Here is a 15,781-nt window from a genome sequence, read left to right on the forward strand (position 1 = left end):
AGTAACATAATAAGATATTTCAAACATCCCAACAATAAACCAATCGAACAGAATCAAAACTAAATGTTACTTTATCTGCAGGTTGAATGAACATTTCCCTAAAAACTAATACTGTGAACATCCGTGGATAGTATACTAATTAAGAAGCTTGGCAATACCTTGTATGTTCAAGGAATGTAGTAATTGTTTAGATTAAGGTATGATAACATGAGTTGGTCCTCTTATTAGCTTTTTATTTTCCTATTAAAAGGTTGTTTAGTTGGTGATATTAAATTTTGTGGTGCAAACTATAAAGTGTTTTTAAAAGTAATATTAGTACAATTAAAATTAAAAGAGTGTAAAATCTATACTATGACAGTGTAATACACCGTTCAATTAAATTACTTTTTTTTTAAAGTTAAGGACAATCAAATATACATGCATTGTGTTATCTTAAATATATATATATATATATAGTTGTCTGAAGTGTAGCACCTTCCATTCACAACACACACTGCAATCCATGGCTTCAATTTTGTCCTTATCTCTTTCTCTTCTCAAATCTCAATATCAATCTCTGGTTCGCTAATTTTACTTTTCAATAATCTAACTCTTCTATTCATCCTCTCACCAAATCCATTTTATTATTTTCAGGAACCTCACTCTATTCCCAACTCTTCTTTATCCGGTTAGTCATTACTTCTATTTTTCAAATTATCACACTTTTTTATTGTTGAATTAAAGTTGCAATCAACGTTGGTTGTTGAAAATTGTGAGAAAATGCAGATTATGTTGTTACAATTCTTGCTGCGTATACTTTGAAACTGCAATATTGTGGTCAGAATTTTGCTATAGCGGAGTGCAATTTAATATATTAGAATTCTAACATGTCTTGCATGAGTATGGTGTATAATTGGACATAACTAATCAAACATTTAGTATTTGAGTAGTTGCGTTCAATTGCCTAATAGGCATGTGCTGATGCAAGATTTCAAGTTTCTAGCTCGTGTGTAAAGTGAGCACATAAGGATTATGTAGGATTTTAAATTGTAGTTGTAGTCAAGGTTGTTAACATGTTGCTTTTATCACGATTGCGGAAAATTTACTGTGGCAATTGCGGTCATGATGTTGTTATGGTCTGGCTTCAAAATGGAAATATAGCAGGTGCAATTTTCGGTAGTTTAAAACCATGAGGTTATCCACATTTGATTAGATAAAGTGATGAGTGTGGAGGGTGGATAGACTCTTACTTGCTCGTTTTTATACTCAAGCGCTCACGAGGAGCTCTATCTTAATCATCGCCATGCTTTGTTTATCTTTTTGAAGTCTTTCATTTTGTTCTCAAATTTGGTCAATTTAAACAGGAAAAAGCAACAATAAGAGTGGTTATTGTTGTGTGCCATCCTTTGATCGAAGACAGATTCTTCTCTCTTCTGTCGCTATAATTGCTGGATCATTGTGCGATAATTCGAAGACCGGAGTTGCTGTGGCAAATGAATATGCTGACAGTAATTAACTCTACTCTATAAAAAATTGTTTAACCTTTTTTGTTATCTTGACTGAATTGTTGTGACAACTGAGTATGCATTTGTAAAGATTGTAGTATGAGGGGAGAAGTTAAGGTATTTTGGAATTGTTGCCCCACTAAGTAGTCCTTGGGTTAACGATAACATAATATTAAATTAGATTTCAATAATTATGACAATGTGAATGTTGAGTTTGATGAGTGTATTCATTAGACAAGATAAGGTTATGGATGACTGCATTGGAAATAAAGTTGAAGCCTGTTATTAAAAAGATGGTAGAATCTAGTGTAAGGCTATTTTGAGTTTTGGAGATGTTGAGAGAGAGTAAATCAGGTTAAGGATAGGCTAGAAGCTAAAGGGAGACCACAAAAAATTATAGACGAAACTATTAAGAAGGATTTAGATGTAAATGGTTTCATAACTGACTCAATGTAGTGGTAAAAAGCTTTTTTGTTGTAAAAGAGCCGAGAGTTTTACTCTAGTATTGCTTGTTTGGGAGCTTTCAATTAATTAGATATCAAGTGTGCTGAAGTTTGTTTCTAAATATAGTGTTTGACAGTTAATTTTTTTCTTTCTAATCCAACTTTTTCAGCCACTCATCATTTGGATTCTTTATTTCTCTCTTGCATATTTTGTCTGTCTCAAGTGTTAAATTTAAAACCGGTTTAAGACAATTTAATGAAACTTGGACTAAATTCGAATAGGAGACGAAGTAAACTGAATTTGTATGACTAGTTTATCTTAGATAATTCTAAACCAATTTTAGCATTGTCAAACTTCCCCTAAGAGTATCTCTAGAATTTCTCCTATAAAACATAGTCTGGTGGAGATGGCCATCGTGCGGGTGATTCTTGTGTAATCTGTGATAAAGTGAGTATTAAACACTTCCAATAAATACATAACCATACAGGAAGTTGGATTAAATTTAAAATATTCTTTAGCAAATACAAAATAAAATCTCAGTCATTGTGAGTCAGTATATCAGAATTTCTCTATTGTATGTGTTAGGCATACTTTGAGCAAGTGATGCAATTGTCTCTTAAGTGATGACTCATCTAAGCTGCTGCTTATATTTGTGTTATTCATAAATATGATTTTGTTGAACTACAAAGTACCAAGGTATAACATGATTAAAAGCATAACCACATTGACCTGAAATATGCATAATTTGTGGATACAGTGCCAGCACTTAGAGGGAAGGATTATGGCAAGACAAAAATGCGATATCCAGACTACACAGAAACCAAATCAGGACTTCAATATAAGGTGAACAATTATGTTGTAAACGGTAAAAACTATATGATCAAGCATGCTTTGTGTGTTATATTTTTTTATTAATTATATCGATAAAGAATGCAGGACTTGCGACCAGGATCTGGCCCAACACCAAAGAATGGAGAGACAGTGGTGGTAAGACATTAAATCACTTCGGTTTTTTTTTAGTTAGAAGTCTGATCTACTCAGTTATGTTTGGATATATATGTTCTGAATCAAATGAAAACATTCCCTGGCTCAAAATTTCTTGTGCTCCAGAATTTAGTTTGAAAATTTTCTTGGTTCTTCGAATGATTTTTGATGGGATAATGGTTGGACAAATCTCAAAACTTCACTACAGAAAATGAAGTAGACTGTATTTATCCAATTGGCCTCTTTCTTTCACTATCATTCTCCCTTCTAATTAGATAACTGAAGACCGTTATTGGCTTCGAATTCCATTCAGATAGATTGGGATGGCTATACAATAGGCTATTATGGCCGCATATTTGAAGCCCGGAATAAAACAAAGGGTGGTTCCTTTGAGGTATGGAATGCTTTGCACCTTCTTATTGGACATTTTGGAATTGATTGATTATTACGCACCTCTCGTACTGTTTTTATGATGTGCAGGGTGATGACAAGGACTTTTTCAAGTTCAAAGTAGGATCTCAAGAGGTGAGAAACCTCATCATTTAATGATTAACCTATTTCCTTGCAATTTAAATAAGAATTTTATTAAAGGTTGTGAAGCTATTTCATGAACTATGTTTACATTGTTTGCTGCTATATATGTAAACTGCATCAGGGTGAAAGTTCCTAGTAGTCCATAATTAAGTAGTTTTTGTAGGATTGGAATGGCATTTCACTTGCTAATCATTTTTATATTACAGAGGCGGAAAATGGACTTTTGGGTTTTCTCCTTTGGTAATTGATATCATGTAGAAGAAGGATCTAGAGGGGAACCCTTTAAGTGAAAAAGATTTTGGTTATACTCCTATAACAAAATTATGAAATATAAAGCATGCCTTTCTTGGGTGAGATCACACGTCTTCCCCACATCCTTTCGGTGTGACACTAAACCCTACTTAGGCGGCACCTTGTGCTGGCTGTATGGTGCTTCTAGTAGGTAGAAACAACCTACTTTTGTGAACGTGTTTCTGAGTGAATTCATCACAGCTTTTAGTTCACTTAAGGTGGATAAAACTTGGTCAGGAATTGGCCTTTTCGCTTGCCACAAAGTGCTTCCAGTGCGTATGCTACAACATGTTTTTTGACTGAATTGAACCTTTACTTTACTAAACTTAGTCTGCTTGCATACTGAGTGAATAGATCATTGGAGGAAAAAAGAAAGGAAAAAGATTTTCATTCAAAATAAACCAGAAGAAAGGGTTTCAATGAAAATCTTGCAAAAATGTTACTTACCAAGCTTGTACTATTGTGATACTTCCTATGGACTTAATTTGTCACAACTGTTAATGATTTTTGGAGAAGTTAAAATTAAAGAAAGAATAATGAAAACTTATTCCTGTTAAGTGGATTCAACTACATGGATTGTAGTAGTCCATTCTACTTATTCTTGTAAATATTCATGAAGTCCTATGTACCCTATATTGATCTCGTTAGTTTCCCACCATGTATGTTTTTGGTCTTGCTCCGCCTCTTTTTAAAGAGGCATCATATGTTAATTTACATCTTATTAGTAATACCTACTATGATAATACCTAATTTTTGTGACATTCATCTTTTGCTCATTATTGCTGTTCACTGTAGCATCGTTCGGATGATCGGATATGTACAACATTGAAGGGCTAAATCTCATTGAAGTTTAGTAAAACTTCCCGTCAGTTTTATGGGGACAATGCATTGACAGAAAATATTCTCCATTTCATCCGTATGTGCAAGGGTTATCAATCCTTCAGTCCGATATACCCAAAAATAAAGTAGGAGAAAAGGGCAAAATTGTTCTCTAAAGTCAAAAATGAAATTTATCACACACTGGACAGTAAGATAAGAAACACATAAAATGTAGTTACGTTCTGCAACTAAAGAAACTCTAACATTAACATTACTATCTTCATACTTTTCAAGTTGAATGGTTGGAACAAAAGTCCATGTTTGTGTTATATACTTAGGTATATCTTCTACATCACACTTCTAGTTGTGAAGCTTCTCAGTGAAAGTGCCAGTGGACATTACTGTCATAGGCTGATAAGTAGAACATATTAAGCAATTAATTGTATCCTATTCTCTGCGATCTGCATTAATTGATTTTTAGTGGAATTTAAACAAAGTGGAGACTCTGAAGACTGACCTCTTGTGTACTTTGGATGTTCAGGTGATACCAGCATTCGAAGAGGCTGTTTCCGGCATGGCTCCTGGAGGCATTAGAAGGTTCTTTGTCCGTATTTCTATAAATATTCGACACTTGCTATGCCTGAGTTGTGATGTGCAGTTTTTCCTGCCATAACAATAGCCCAAATTTCTGTTCTTTGTGAGGAATTTAAATAACACATTAATTTATTACTGGAATATAGCACCATATATATAATGGCAACTATTGGCAGTCTTGAAGCGGGATACTATTTTTATTTTGTTGTTGTAAGTCACTGGGAATATTTGCTTCAGGATATTTTGTTTATACCTTTGAATCCATAAAGAATTCGAACTAGATTTTAAACTTAAGCAAATATATTGTGGGTTCATGTACTGCAGAGAGAGACAAATGGGGGAGAAATGCAAATTTCACTATGTTTGTCAGTGATGCAGGATAGTTGTACCCCCAGAACTTGGATATCCTGAGAATGATTACAACAAGAGTGGCCCAAGACCAACAACGTTCTCGGTAAGAGTTCAGTATCTTTGTTCAGCCATTACTTGAATGGACTCTGAGGAAGATGCATCAATGCAAATGTGTTTTGCACAGGGCCAACGAGCCTTGGACTTTGTGCTTCGGAACCAAGGGTTGATAGACAAGACTCTCTTGTTTGATATTGAGCTGTTGAAGATTATACCAAACTGAGTGGTCAAATTCTGCGTTCAAAACATTGAGGTTTGTTTCTCTGCCATCACTCACCGGTATTGTATTTTACTTGGTATATCTTGTGACTATTTCCTGACTGATCTTGTTCTTAGTGCTGGAATAAGATCATTGTGTTGCGATCATTTTGTTGAAGAACAGTCTTGAAGATATGAACTTGGAAATATAATATTGAAAGCTGCTAGAGCTACAGATAACTTTAAGTTTTGACTAAAGACCCAGACTGGTCCCTAAAGGAAAACACAAGGACACTTTTGATCTCAAAAGAGAAAAAAGAACTAACCATTTAGTCCATGAAGATTACAGATATAGAACTTCCACTTTAGTTAACCTTTTTAGGGACCAATTTGGGCTACTAATGATTTTCTCAGGGACTTTGACACATTCATTTTATGGTGGCCAATCATGTCCCTTAAAAATGATAGAAGGAGTAAAGTATCGTACGTTTGTCATATTGAGGAATTAAAAGTGTGTCATGTATTGTCAGGAACCATTTTAAGTCTTTCCTTCTCATTATTTTCAATAACTTGCTTTGTGGCTGGTTCATGCAGTGGTCTCAGCCTACCTACTTAAAAGAGGATACGAGGATGCATGCTTCATCATGCAAACAACTTTACTACTATCCTATGATCAATATTTATCATTGGTATTGGATGCTTTTTATGATTGAATATATTTGTAGCAATAATTCACTCTCAGAATATATACTACAAGTTGTATATTGTAGCCTTGTTCATTGTTGATTTGTCCAGTAATATCATTTTAGTGCAACTGTAGTAGTCTCTATACCTCAAGAAAGAAAATATATTTTCAGAAGAAATAATATTTCTCAAACATCCAATTTGTAAAATCTAACTCTTGTAGTCTTTGTACATCCTCAATTGTTACATACTAAAATGGTGAGCTATGATGAATCTCCGAATGATTTTAAAAGTTTTAACAAGATAGTTTAAAGAATACTTCATGGATTTGATATATCCATTACAAAACTTATTGAATATCTTTCAATAGAATTCCCAATATTTTATGATACTAGATAACCTAAAGAAATCACTCTCCCAAATGCTGTTTTGTGAATAGAAGTGTGACACCCGACTCAATAAGAAAGATCCCTATCAAGAAAGTGCTTGACATACTTACAAAACATTCCAAAACAGGATAGAACATGATATTCCATTATCTTATTTTTGGTCCACTCTTTTAATGGAACCAAAATATTTTTACTTGTAAGTCTTTTGCTTAACTCTATTTTATTTACATGTTGTTACAAAATATGTCCCAAACCAATGAGACTGAAAGAAAAACAGAAAAAGAATAATAAATATTTAATTTTTTTAATTGACATAACATATTTTTATTAGTTGGAGACATACTTTAAGACATCACTCCTTGTTCATAATACACCAAACACTGAATATAATCCATGTTAATACTACCAGTAACTGAAGACCCACGTCGGATTAAAAATAAAATAAAAAAAGTGAGTGCAGATGCCAGACTAAATGAATATAAAGTCATTACAAAAGTTTCATAGCAACAAAAAGCTTGTACAATGTTAATACTATCTTGACCAAAAATGTAACTCAGCTTTTCCAAAGTCACTAAGTCCCTTCACTACCAGGTAAGGATTGTTACAAGTCAATGGTGCTAATCTCTTTTGTCAGGAGAGCTTTCAGATACTGAAATTTGGGTTGAGTACTTCTTAATTCTCAGAGAAATAAGCACACTAGATAAGATACCAACAACAGGAAAAAAGTATGACCAAAATTGAGATTTCTTAGAGCCAGAGGCTGCAGCAACAGCAGCACCAGCAAGGGTTCCAATGGATGTGTTCTGCAAAATCATGGGGATACATCCAACCGCGGTAGGAAGAAGGAAATCCAAAAGGAACCCAACTTCAGTAGCAGCTAAGGTATAGTTGATAACATAGGAAGGCACCGGTGAGAACCGTGCAAGAAGAACAAATTTCCAACCATCTTGCTCAACACCTTTCGAAAGGATGTGAAAATATTTGTTCCTGTGGGCCCACTCCACTGCTGATCTTGAACTCCTGAATACCAACCTGAAAGAACCCAAGATGATAAAAACAGCCTAGACAGGGGAAGATAAACAGACCGTGAATCACTAACACATGGACAACCTTATGGCATGCAAGGATGAACAAAAATATGATACAACACGGACGCAGAGATACAGCCAAGTTTAAATTTTTAGGACATGATATGGAGATGATACAAATTATCTTAATTAAAAGAGACAATACTGTTTAAAAAATTAATATGAATGATTGTAAACATGATAAAATGGTAATAATTATCTGACTATTGTGGCATTTCTATTTCTAATATTAATATTATTGTGATTTCTTTTATCTCTAATGGGATAAAACTTCAAAAGGTAAATGTAGGAAACAGTAAGATGTAGTTACTGCCTTACTGGTATCCAAATGTGTCCATGATGTGTCTGATAGGAATACTCGTCTAACATGGACACGACAGCTATTCTCATTTCTCAAGTGTTCATACTTCATAGGTTACAGGACATGTTAAACTACAATGATCTTCACACAAATGCCTCATTCACTAATTATATACACAAAACTGAATTACTAATTCGTAGTATTGTGTACACTATCAGTTCTTCTCTGCGGTCAGCAATAAAGTGAAAGAAGGAATAACTAAAATGGCAATGGCCTCCTTAAACTTTTATCCCAGTGAGTCTATATAAATGGCCTGAAATGTGCTAAAGACAACTTAAATCAGATGATCAATGATTCTTACCAAATCCGTTCAGGTCCACTAAAAGCTAAGGAAACTTAAATGCACATGATTCCAGAAAAATACACAATTGTTTTGGTACAATGCGAAGGTTTGAACCTTGACCCTAACACTAGCCCACTCATTGAACTCACTGCAAAAGTCAAAAGTTGATATTTAATGCATGAAAAAATCAGTATTTGCTCCTAAACATAAGGGTAAATTTAACAAATTATCTCACTTTTTCACAGAAAGGGAATTTCTTTACTAATATGGGATGTGTAAAATAATGAAAGACCAAAATTGAGAATTATAATCTGTAAACAAAACAAACCCAAAATCAGCAGAATAGCGCCTCTCTGTGCTTTTGGATATTTGTAAAAAAGATTCCCGGTAAAAGGAACAAATCTAACGAGAACAACGAGCCAGAAAAAGACAACATTGATAAAGTAATGAATAGGGAATTTGGCACTTAAAGTTCCAGGCATTCCTTTTCCAATCAACAAATAAGAAATTAAAATTCTAATAGTGTTTGCCTGAGTTATATTTTCATAAGCAAGATTTGTGTGGTGCCTCAAATATTGGGGAAATCAATCAAGTAAATTGTCATCTCAAAATTGTTCAGACCAGCCAGTTTGATTCCGGAAATTAGACGAGTAACTAAATAAAAAGAAAACGGCAGCAACTTATTTAGAACTCCCTATAAGAACTTCATTTCAAGTTCAACCAAGGGTAGATTAAAGAACAGAAACTTAGAGGGTTAATCTTCTAAATATAGTGTTCATATGCCAAAATCAATTATCAATGAATTGTTGATTTATGGTAATTAAAGAGATACAGGCAGTCAAGCTGTCCAACCAAAGGCCTTAAGGCGACAATAGCTAGTCATTTAGAAGGGTTGAGTTTATAATTTTCTATTAACAGGCCCCAAAGTTTGCATAACCGATTCAAGTAGTTTAAGCACTCAAACTTACACCCATCAATAGGCTGAAGATGGAGTCAGTACATGCCATTTTAGAACATAAGAAAGGACCATGCATTCTCTTATTTACAACACATTCATGGAAACTAAAATGCAGATACATTCCCTCATAACAAGGTTCAGTGCCTCCTCGTAAGGGATTTATACCACCATCCTATCTTAAACTTCAATCAATTGCTCATTAATTGTACAATACTAGAGCTCACTCAAATCCTTACATATCGACAACTGCAAGAGCATGAAGAAAGGAAAGAAAATGTCCATGTTGAAAAGAACAAAAATGTAGAAACTCGACGCAATTTATGCGCTTCCATGTTCATATTCTAATAAAAGCTGTTAGGCCCTAATAACTTCTTGAAAGGCAATGCCTATATTTTAGAGCACACCATAAAAATCTGTGAATATACCTTAAGCCTTATGAGAGCAATCTCTAACATACCTAGTTTCCTTATTGTCTATGCACCTCCTACTCATACTGACTTTATTTTATGAACATCTAGAAAAATTAGGATTCTGCAGCAACCTTAAAAATTTAGAAAAAGTACAATTAATCAGAATCTCAAGAAAATTGTATTAGGGGTCTTATAGTCTTCTTAAATTATTATTTTAATAACTATTCACTCATGTTAGCATTGTTCTAATAGATTATTGCTAATGTAAATTGACTTGTCATCTACAGCAGAAAGGGTCATATCAATTGTATTATATATATATATGTTTGCCCTCACTACTTAAATATTTATACTTTGTTATGGTATTTTTGCTCTAACTACAAAAATATTGTGGATCAATAAGTGGTCTTACATACATGCCTTTATCTAACAAATAATATAATATTTAAATACCCAATCTATTTTCTCAAAAATTGAAAAACTCAAAATGGTATCTAAATATTTCACATGCGGGTCTTTGTAACATGTTTTACAAAATTTGGTAAAAACTAATAAAAATAACTAATTTTGAGATGATTTTAGGTTTTTCAAATTTTGAGGGAGCAAAGTACTTGAAAAACATATATATTTACTGAATATAAAAATTAAAGAGAGAAAAAAGGAAGATTTACCTGCCGATCCAGAAAGAAAGAGAAGCACCAAGAATCTTAGCAGAAAAGACCATAAGAACAGCATTGAAGAAGCCAAAGAGAAGAGAAGCAGCAGCTTCTAGAAAAACAGCAGAAGGAAGACAAAAAGCAATAGAGAAAGTATGAATAGAAATGTAAAGAGGAATAGCCCAAATACCCAATTTATCTGACCAATCTTTGATTAATTCAATTGCTCCATCTTTATCCCAATTCATCTTACTGCTAATTACTGCTACTATCACTATCAATATTGCAACTTTCCACCACCCTGACATTTTTTTATCTTCAAGATCGATCAATTCTATAAGATTTGCAAATTCACAACCCTCTATTCGTCACAGACAACACAAATCACACTCCTTTTTTAAATAATATTTCTTATGCCAATAACAGGAAAATATGTAATATCATATTTTTACATTCTCATCTTCATAAAATACATAAATATTACATTTTACGACCAAATGGAATCCAATATCAAATCCAAACACGTTTCTCTAACATGTTTATTCCTTTAAATCATTTTTTTGTTTCTCACTTTATCCTCGTATTGGAGTCAATTTTGTCTGTCCAAGTTGGAACATTCACATGTACGTGAGATTAACTCTCCTAGCAAATATTTTCATCCACAAGACTCAAACTCAAAAACTTGTTTAAAGGTAATAAGCATGTAGCACTTGAACCAACGTCCATTCAATGCTTTAAATCATTTGATTGAATAGGACAACATTAAAGATATAGATTTATTTACCAAATTAAATTTATATTAACTATTATATTAAAATATGTCAATTTATTAATAACTATATACCATCTAAATCATTTGCCTTACTTGCACTAAACAATTTTTTGGATTTTGTGAAATTTGATATATGATCTCTATAGTAACTTTTAATTCACAATTGATTGGATTAGATTTATATTGTATAAAAAGTTATTAGCATTGTAAGAAATTTGTATAGTTTTTCAATAAAAAGTCTCAGTACTTGGTTTCGAAACTATTGTTGAATATTATGTAGAAACTCCTTTAGTAAGCGATTCAAAAGGTTAAGCATATACCAATACACGTGTTTTGAGTGAATTCCAAAGTAATCATGATAAGTGTGACTACAATTTTTAATGGTAGTTATTAGCCAGCTAAAACATGATTGGGTATATTATTCATCACCACAACAATTTTGGACAAATGTTATCATCAGTGTTATTAGGATCGAACCGAACTGTCTGACCGGTCCGACTATTACTCGTTAACAAGGACGGTATAATACCATCCAAATAATCGGATTGACATCATTTATAAAACTCTTTTTTATGCTCAAAATAGACATAAAAGAAAACATACTCCACTATCATCATCATTAGTAATCGAATCCCAAATTAAGACAAACTCCTACTCCACTATTTGTAATTCTTAAACTTTTTTTTGTGAAATACCTAATTTCAGTTTGGGTACAATACCTAATTTAACAAGTTATCATTCATTAGTATATATTTTGTGCAAGCAACAAATACCTTGGAGGGTAAAAAAGAATTATATTCGTACTTGTTACATCATGCTATAACAGAACAAAAAGTTAAAAAGGATAATGAGAACATTCAAAACAATATATAAAAAGTATTGCTTATCTAGGATGATAACCAATTAGGTTAGGATTGCCATTATGAGGTGGGAGAACCGTTATAACATGTAATAATCAAATCAAAACTATAAGTGCTAAGATTAGAATCTCCTTTTAAAATCAAGGACTCATTGATACATTATCACAAACATATTGTAAATTATAAACTTAAAATTATGGAAAACTCAACCAAAAACATGAAACAACTATACAATTATATTTTGTAATAGGGAAGAAAAAGTGCTCCAAAAATAAGGAAAAACCGGAAAATCAAAATTTTGTTGAGACACAAAATGAATTATATTCTGCAGTTTATATTGTCTTTGGACCTTTTATATTAGGTTTGTAGGTATTTGTTTACAATAGATGGAAACGCTTCTATGAAATACTTTTTGTTATTGTGGTTATGGTATGACTTTAGCATTTTTATTACAAGTGTTGTTGATTATACCTTTGCCAGATTAATCTATTAAAATTATTATAGCTGTTAGATTATTAGTGGCCAAATTATTTTTTAATTAATAGTAATAGTTACGAATGATGAATAGTTGGTAACTATTACAATATATAATCTATTAAAGTTCTTGTTATTGTTAATTAATAGTAATAGTTGTGATGCCAATTGTCACATTCCACTAAAGAATTAAAATATGTTGATTATCATATAACTAATCCTCTTCTATTCTTTGTTCATATAATGCAGCACTTCATCTTTTTTCCCGGTCTCTTCTCGTGGAGTAAATAACGTAACTACTTAGCTATAAAAGAATATAAATTTCATCTCTAATATTTAAGGGCTATTATTAAATTTGAATGATGTAGTGATAATAAAAAAAATCATTTTTTTATTCTTATCATTATAATTTATTTTCTTATTTGTCATGATTTGTTCGTATTTACTTGTAAAAAAGACGATTTGTAAAATAAATATGGTTGCATATTAGCAAGTTACTTATGTTATGGTTAATTATATAATTTTATTTGTAGCCTTTAGTTACTTATGATATGATTTGAATTGGTATTTTTTTAGAGAGTACGTCATACTCGTGAGAACAATTTTAAATCAGGAAATAATTGTGTCATTTGTCATGTCTAAATTTTACTATTTTGAAATAAAATGTTGTGAGAACTTGAAGAGGTTGATGATTTTTTTTTAGAAAAAAATATATATATTAACAGTGTAAGAGCTTTTTACATTATCACTAAATCAATCAACATTTATTTTAAATCACTATTGACTTTTCGAGAAAAAAATAATCCAAATGAAGGATAGATGATACACTGACTATGTATAAATCTTTACATTTCAGTTAATAAATATTACATTTTTTTGTTTTAGTAAATTATTTTTTTAGAAAAACAAGGTGAAAGAATATGATATCTTATTTATGTGATGTATTTATATAGGATGAATAGAAGCAACTCGATATTCGTTTGAAACTCGAATTGTTATTTAGTTCAATAAACTTGATTCATGAAGAAAATGAGCCGAATTTGAGCTCGTTAAATAAACAAGTTGATTTGAGCTGAATACAGTTCAACTCATTATGTTCATGAGTTGAATCGATATCTATTAACTTCTTCGAGACACATGTCACCTCCTCCTTACTTTTTCCCCTCCTAACACATTCTATGCTACTACTATGTACATTCATACACTACATCATCACTTTTTATATATTTTATATTTTAATACTGATTATTGATTCGTCCCTATATTTTGTTATGTTAAAAAGTAATAATCATCATTAGATATTAGAGGAGATTGAAATCATTTTTCACATTCAGATTATTTCTCTTTCTTTTTCCCGTTCCATTTCATTTTTACTACTATCTATTCATCTCTCCCACACTTATTCATCTCTCATATAGAGGTGTAAGTATGTAACTTCATATAAATCTCGTTGGGTGAGTAATCAAGTGACCAAACATATAAATCTTATGATCCCACTTTTAGTACCAAAACCATAATATAATACATTCACCTTCCCTTATGTAGTTGTTTAATTTAAATTGAAAAAATTATACAGTTTCACCTTTCCTTATCTACCTTTATATTCTACTCTAAAAAAATCAAATTCAAAATTAATTTTTTTTTGAATATAATATATTATCTATTACTATGTGTTTTGATTCATTTTACATAAGTAAGAAAAAGATATATATTATGTAAAAAAAAATTATATCGTTAGTATCTTATTCAACGTTCATAATTAATCATCATTAGCTTATAAAGATAAGTATTATAACTAAGTAATATATAATATACTATATTGATAATAAATAAATATTACATTTTAATAAATAAGAGAATATACTTAGAAGACATGAAGGAAGGTTATCATAGATGGGGTAAATCTACAAAGTTTAGCTTGTGAGTTGAATTTTGAAGGGAAATGAAGAAAAAATGAAGGTTTGAGATTATGAAATATACTTATGAGATGATTCAAAAACCTTATTTTTTTCATTCCTCTTTAAAATTCAATTCTAAAACAAACTTTAAAGGAATGGTTATAGGTGATGATTCACTAATGATCTCGAGGGTCACTATGTGGGGATTAGGGATGACAATAAAAACCGAACCTGTGAGTACCCGCCTGAACCCAACCCAAATTTAACGGGGAAAACCCAATGTGATTGGATTCGGGTTTTACCCGGGTTTAAATTTTGGGTTCGGGTTTGGTATAGCAAAGACCCGAACCCAAACTCGAAGTAAGGTAATTCAATTTAAAATTGAAATTTCTATCATTTTTCAATTATTTTTAATTTCTACTTTTACTTTACATATTATTGGATATTCAAACATAAAATAAATGAAATAAAACAAGAGAAAATAGAAATGTTAGAGAAAAATTACATGAAAATAATATATACTTTATTATTTTCGGGTTTTTTTCGAGTTTGGGATAATATTTTTGTTTTCAACCCCGTAGAGTTCAAATTCGGGTTCGGGTATGTGAAAACCCGACCTTGACCCGCCCTGTTGCGGATTGATGTTAACTAGTTGAGAACATAGAAGATCTAGTTATGAACTTAACCTAAGTGGTATTATAAGTGTGGTTGTCATGCATGACACCCCTAGAAAAATACAATGGGCACATACACCATGTTGCATGTGCTTCTCAAAAGTAGTATAAGTGTGTGAAAAGGCACGCATAATTTTGCTAACTAATGTCATGGCCCCACATGCATTGTATACTGAGACTAAGTTAAACAAAAACCATACCCCATTTTGCTTCATTAATTGTCTTCTAGTGTCTTACTTTCTATATGTATTTCTTATACATGTTGCCGACTATGTGATTTTTTAAAAGAGCGTAAAATATGTATTAACAGTATAAAGATACACCATATTTCATCAACAATCCTCATTTTGTTTTATTGAAATACACTTTCTTCTTTTTAGTTAATATTATATTGAACTTATAATTAGTTTAAATTCACCTTTTACATTTATATGATGAAAACATACATCATAAACCCATGAATTGAAGAACCACTAATAAGGACACAATAACCTCATTCACCTATAAAAGGAGGGAAC

The 15,781-nt window shown here is 31.7% G+C and overlaps 2 protein-coding genes across 3 annotated transcripts; one reads left to right on the top strand and one right to left on the bottom strand.

The window, feature by feature from the left end:
- LOC109329504 (peptidyl-prolyl cis-trans isomerase FKBP19, chloroplastic) lies at positions 481–6,571 on the top strand. Of its 2 annotated transcripts, XM_019563193.1 has the most exons (12): positions 481–559; positions 634–667; positions 1,344–1,487; positions 2,686–2,771; positions 2,865–2,915; positions 3,226–3,306; positions 3,393–3,437; positions 5,098–5,153; positions 5,529–5,604; positions 5,686–5,811; positions 5,895–5,908; positions 6,330–6,571. In XM_019563193.1, the coding sequence occupies exons 1-10, from the start codon at positions 503–505 to the stop codon at positions 5,779–5,781; spliced, it is 726 nt and encodes a 241-aa protein (XP_019418738.1). In that variant the 5' UTR covers positions 481–502; the 3' UTR covers positions 5,782–5,811; positions 5,895–5,908; positions 6,330–6,571. The 2 variants fall into 2 exon arrangements, with proteins under 2 accessions (XP_019418738.1, XP_019418745.1); XM_019563200.1 differs by lacking the exon at positions 5,895–5,908 and having other exon boundaries at positions 6,351–6,571.
- On the bottom strand, positions 7,307–10,971 carry LOC109329522 (transmembrane protein 41B). The gene is made up of 2 exons (XM_019563211.1): positions 10,601–10,971; positions 7,307–7,861 (listed from the first exon to the last, which is right to left on the bottom strand). Exons 1-2 carry the CDS (start codon positions 10,891–10,893, stop codon positions 7,447–7,449), a joined length of 708 nt encoding a protein of 235 aa, XP_019418756.1. The 5' UTR covers positions 10,894–10,971; the 3' UTR covers positions 7,307–7,446.

The sequence above is a fragment of the Lupinus angustifolius genome, chromosome LG02, assembly GCF_001865875.1.
Source record: "Lupinus angustifolius cultivar Tanjil chromosome LG02, LupAngTanjil_v1.0, whole genome shotgun sequence".
NCBI classification, from domain to species: Eukaryota; Viridiplantae; Streptophyta; class Magnoliopsida; order Fabales; family Fabaceae; genus Lupinus; species Lupinus angustifolius.

What these genes read in the sequence shown, in the direction of transcription:
- LOC109329504 (XM_019563193.1), top strand. Translation starts at nt 503, where the DNA reads ATGGCTTCAATTTTGTCCTTATCTCTTTCTCTTCTCAAATCTCAATAT. An exon ending in AATCAGGACTTCAATATAAG is followed by an intron (nt 2,772 to 2,864) that starts GTGAACAATTAT and finishes TAAAGAATGCAG; the next exon opens with GACTTGCGACCAGGATCTGG. An exon ending in AGAATGGAGAGACAGTGGTG is followed by an intron (nt 2,916 to 3,225) that starts GTAAGACATTAA and finishes AATTCCATTCAG; the next exon opens with ATAGATTGGGATGGCTATAC.
- LOC109329522 (XM_019563211.1), bottom strand. Translation starts at nt 10,893, where the DNA reads ATGTCAGGGTGGTGGAAAGTTGCAATATTGATAGTGATAGTAGCAGTA. An exon ending in CTTTCTTTCTGGATCGGCAG is followed by an intron (nt 7,862 to 10,600) that starts GTAAATCTTCCT and finishes GGGTTCTTTCAG; the next exon opens with GTTGGTATTCAGGAGTTCAA.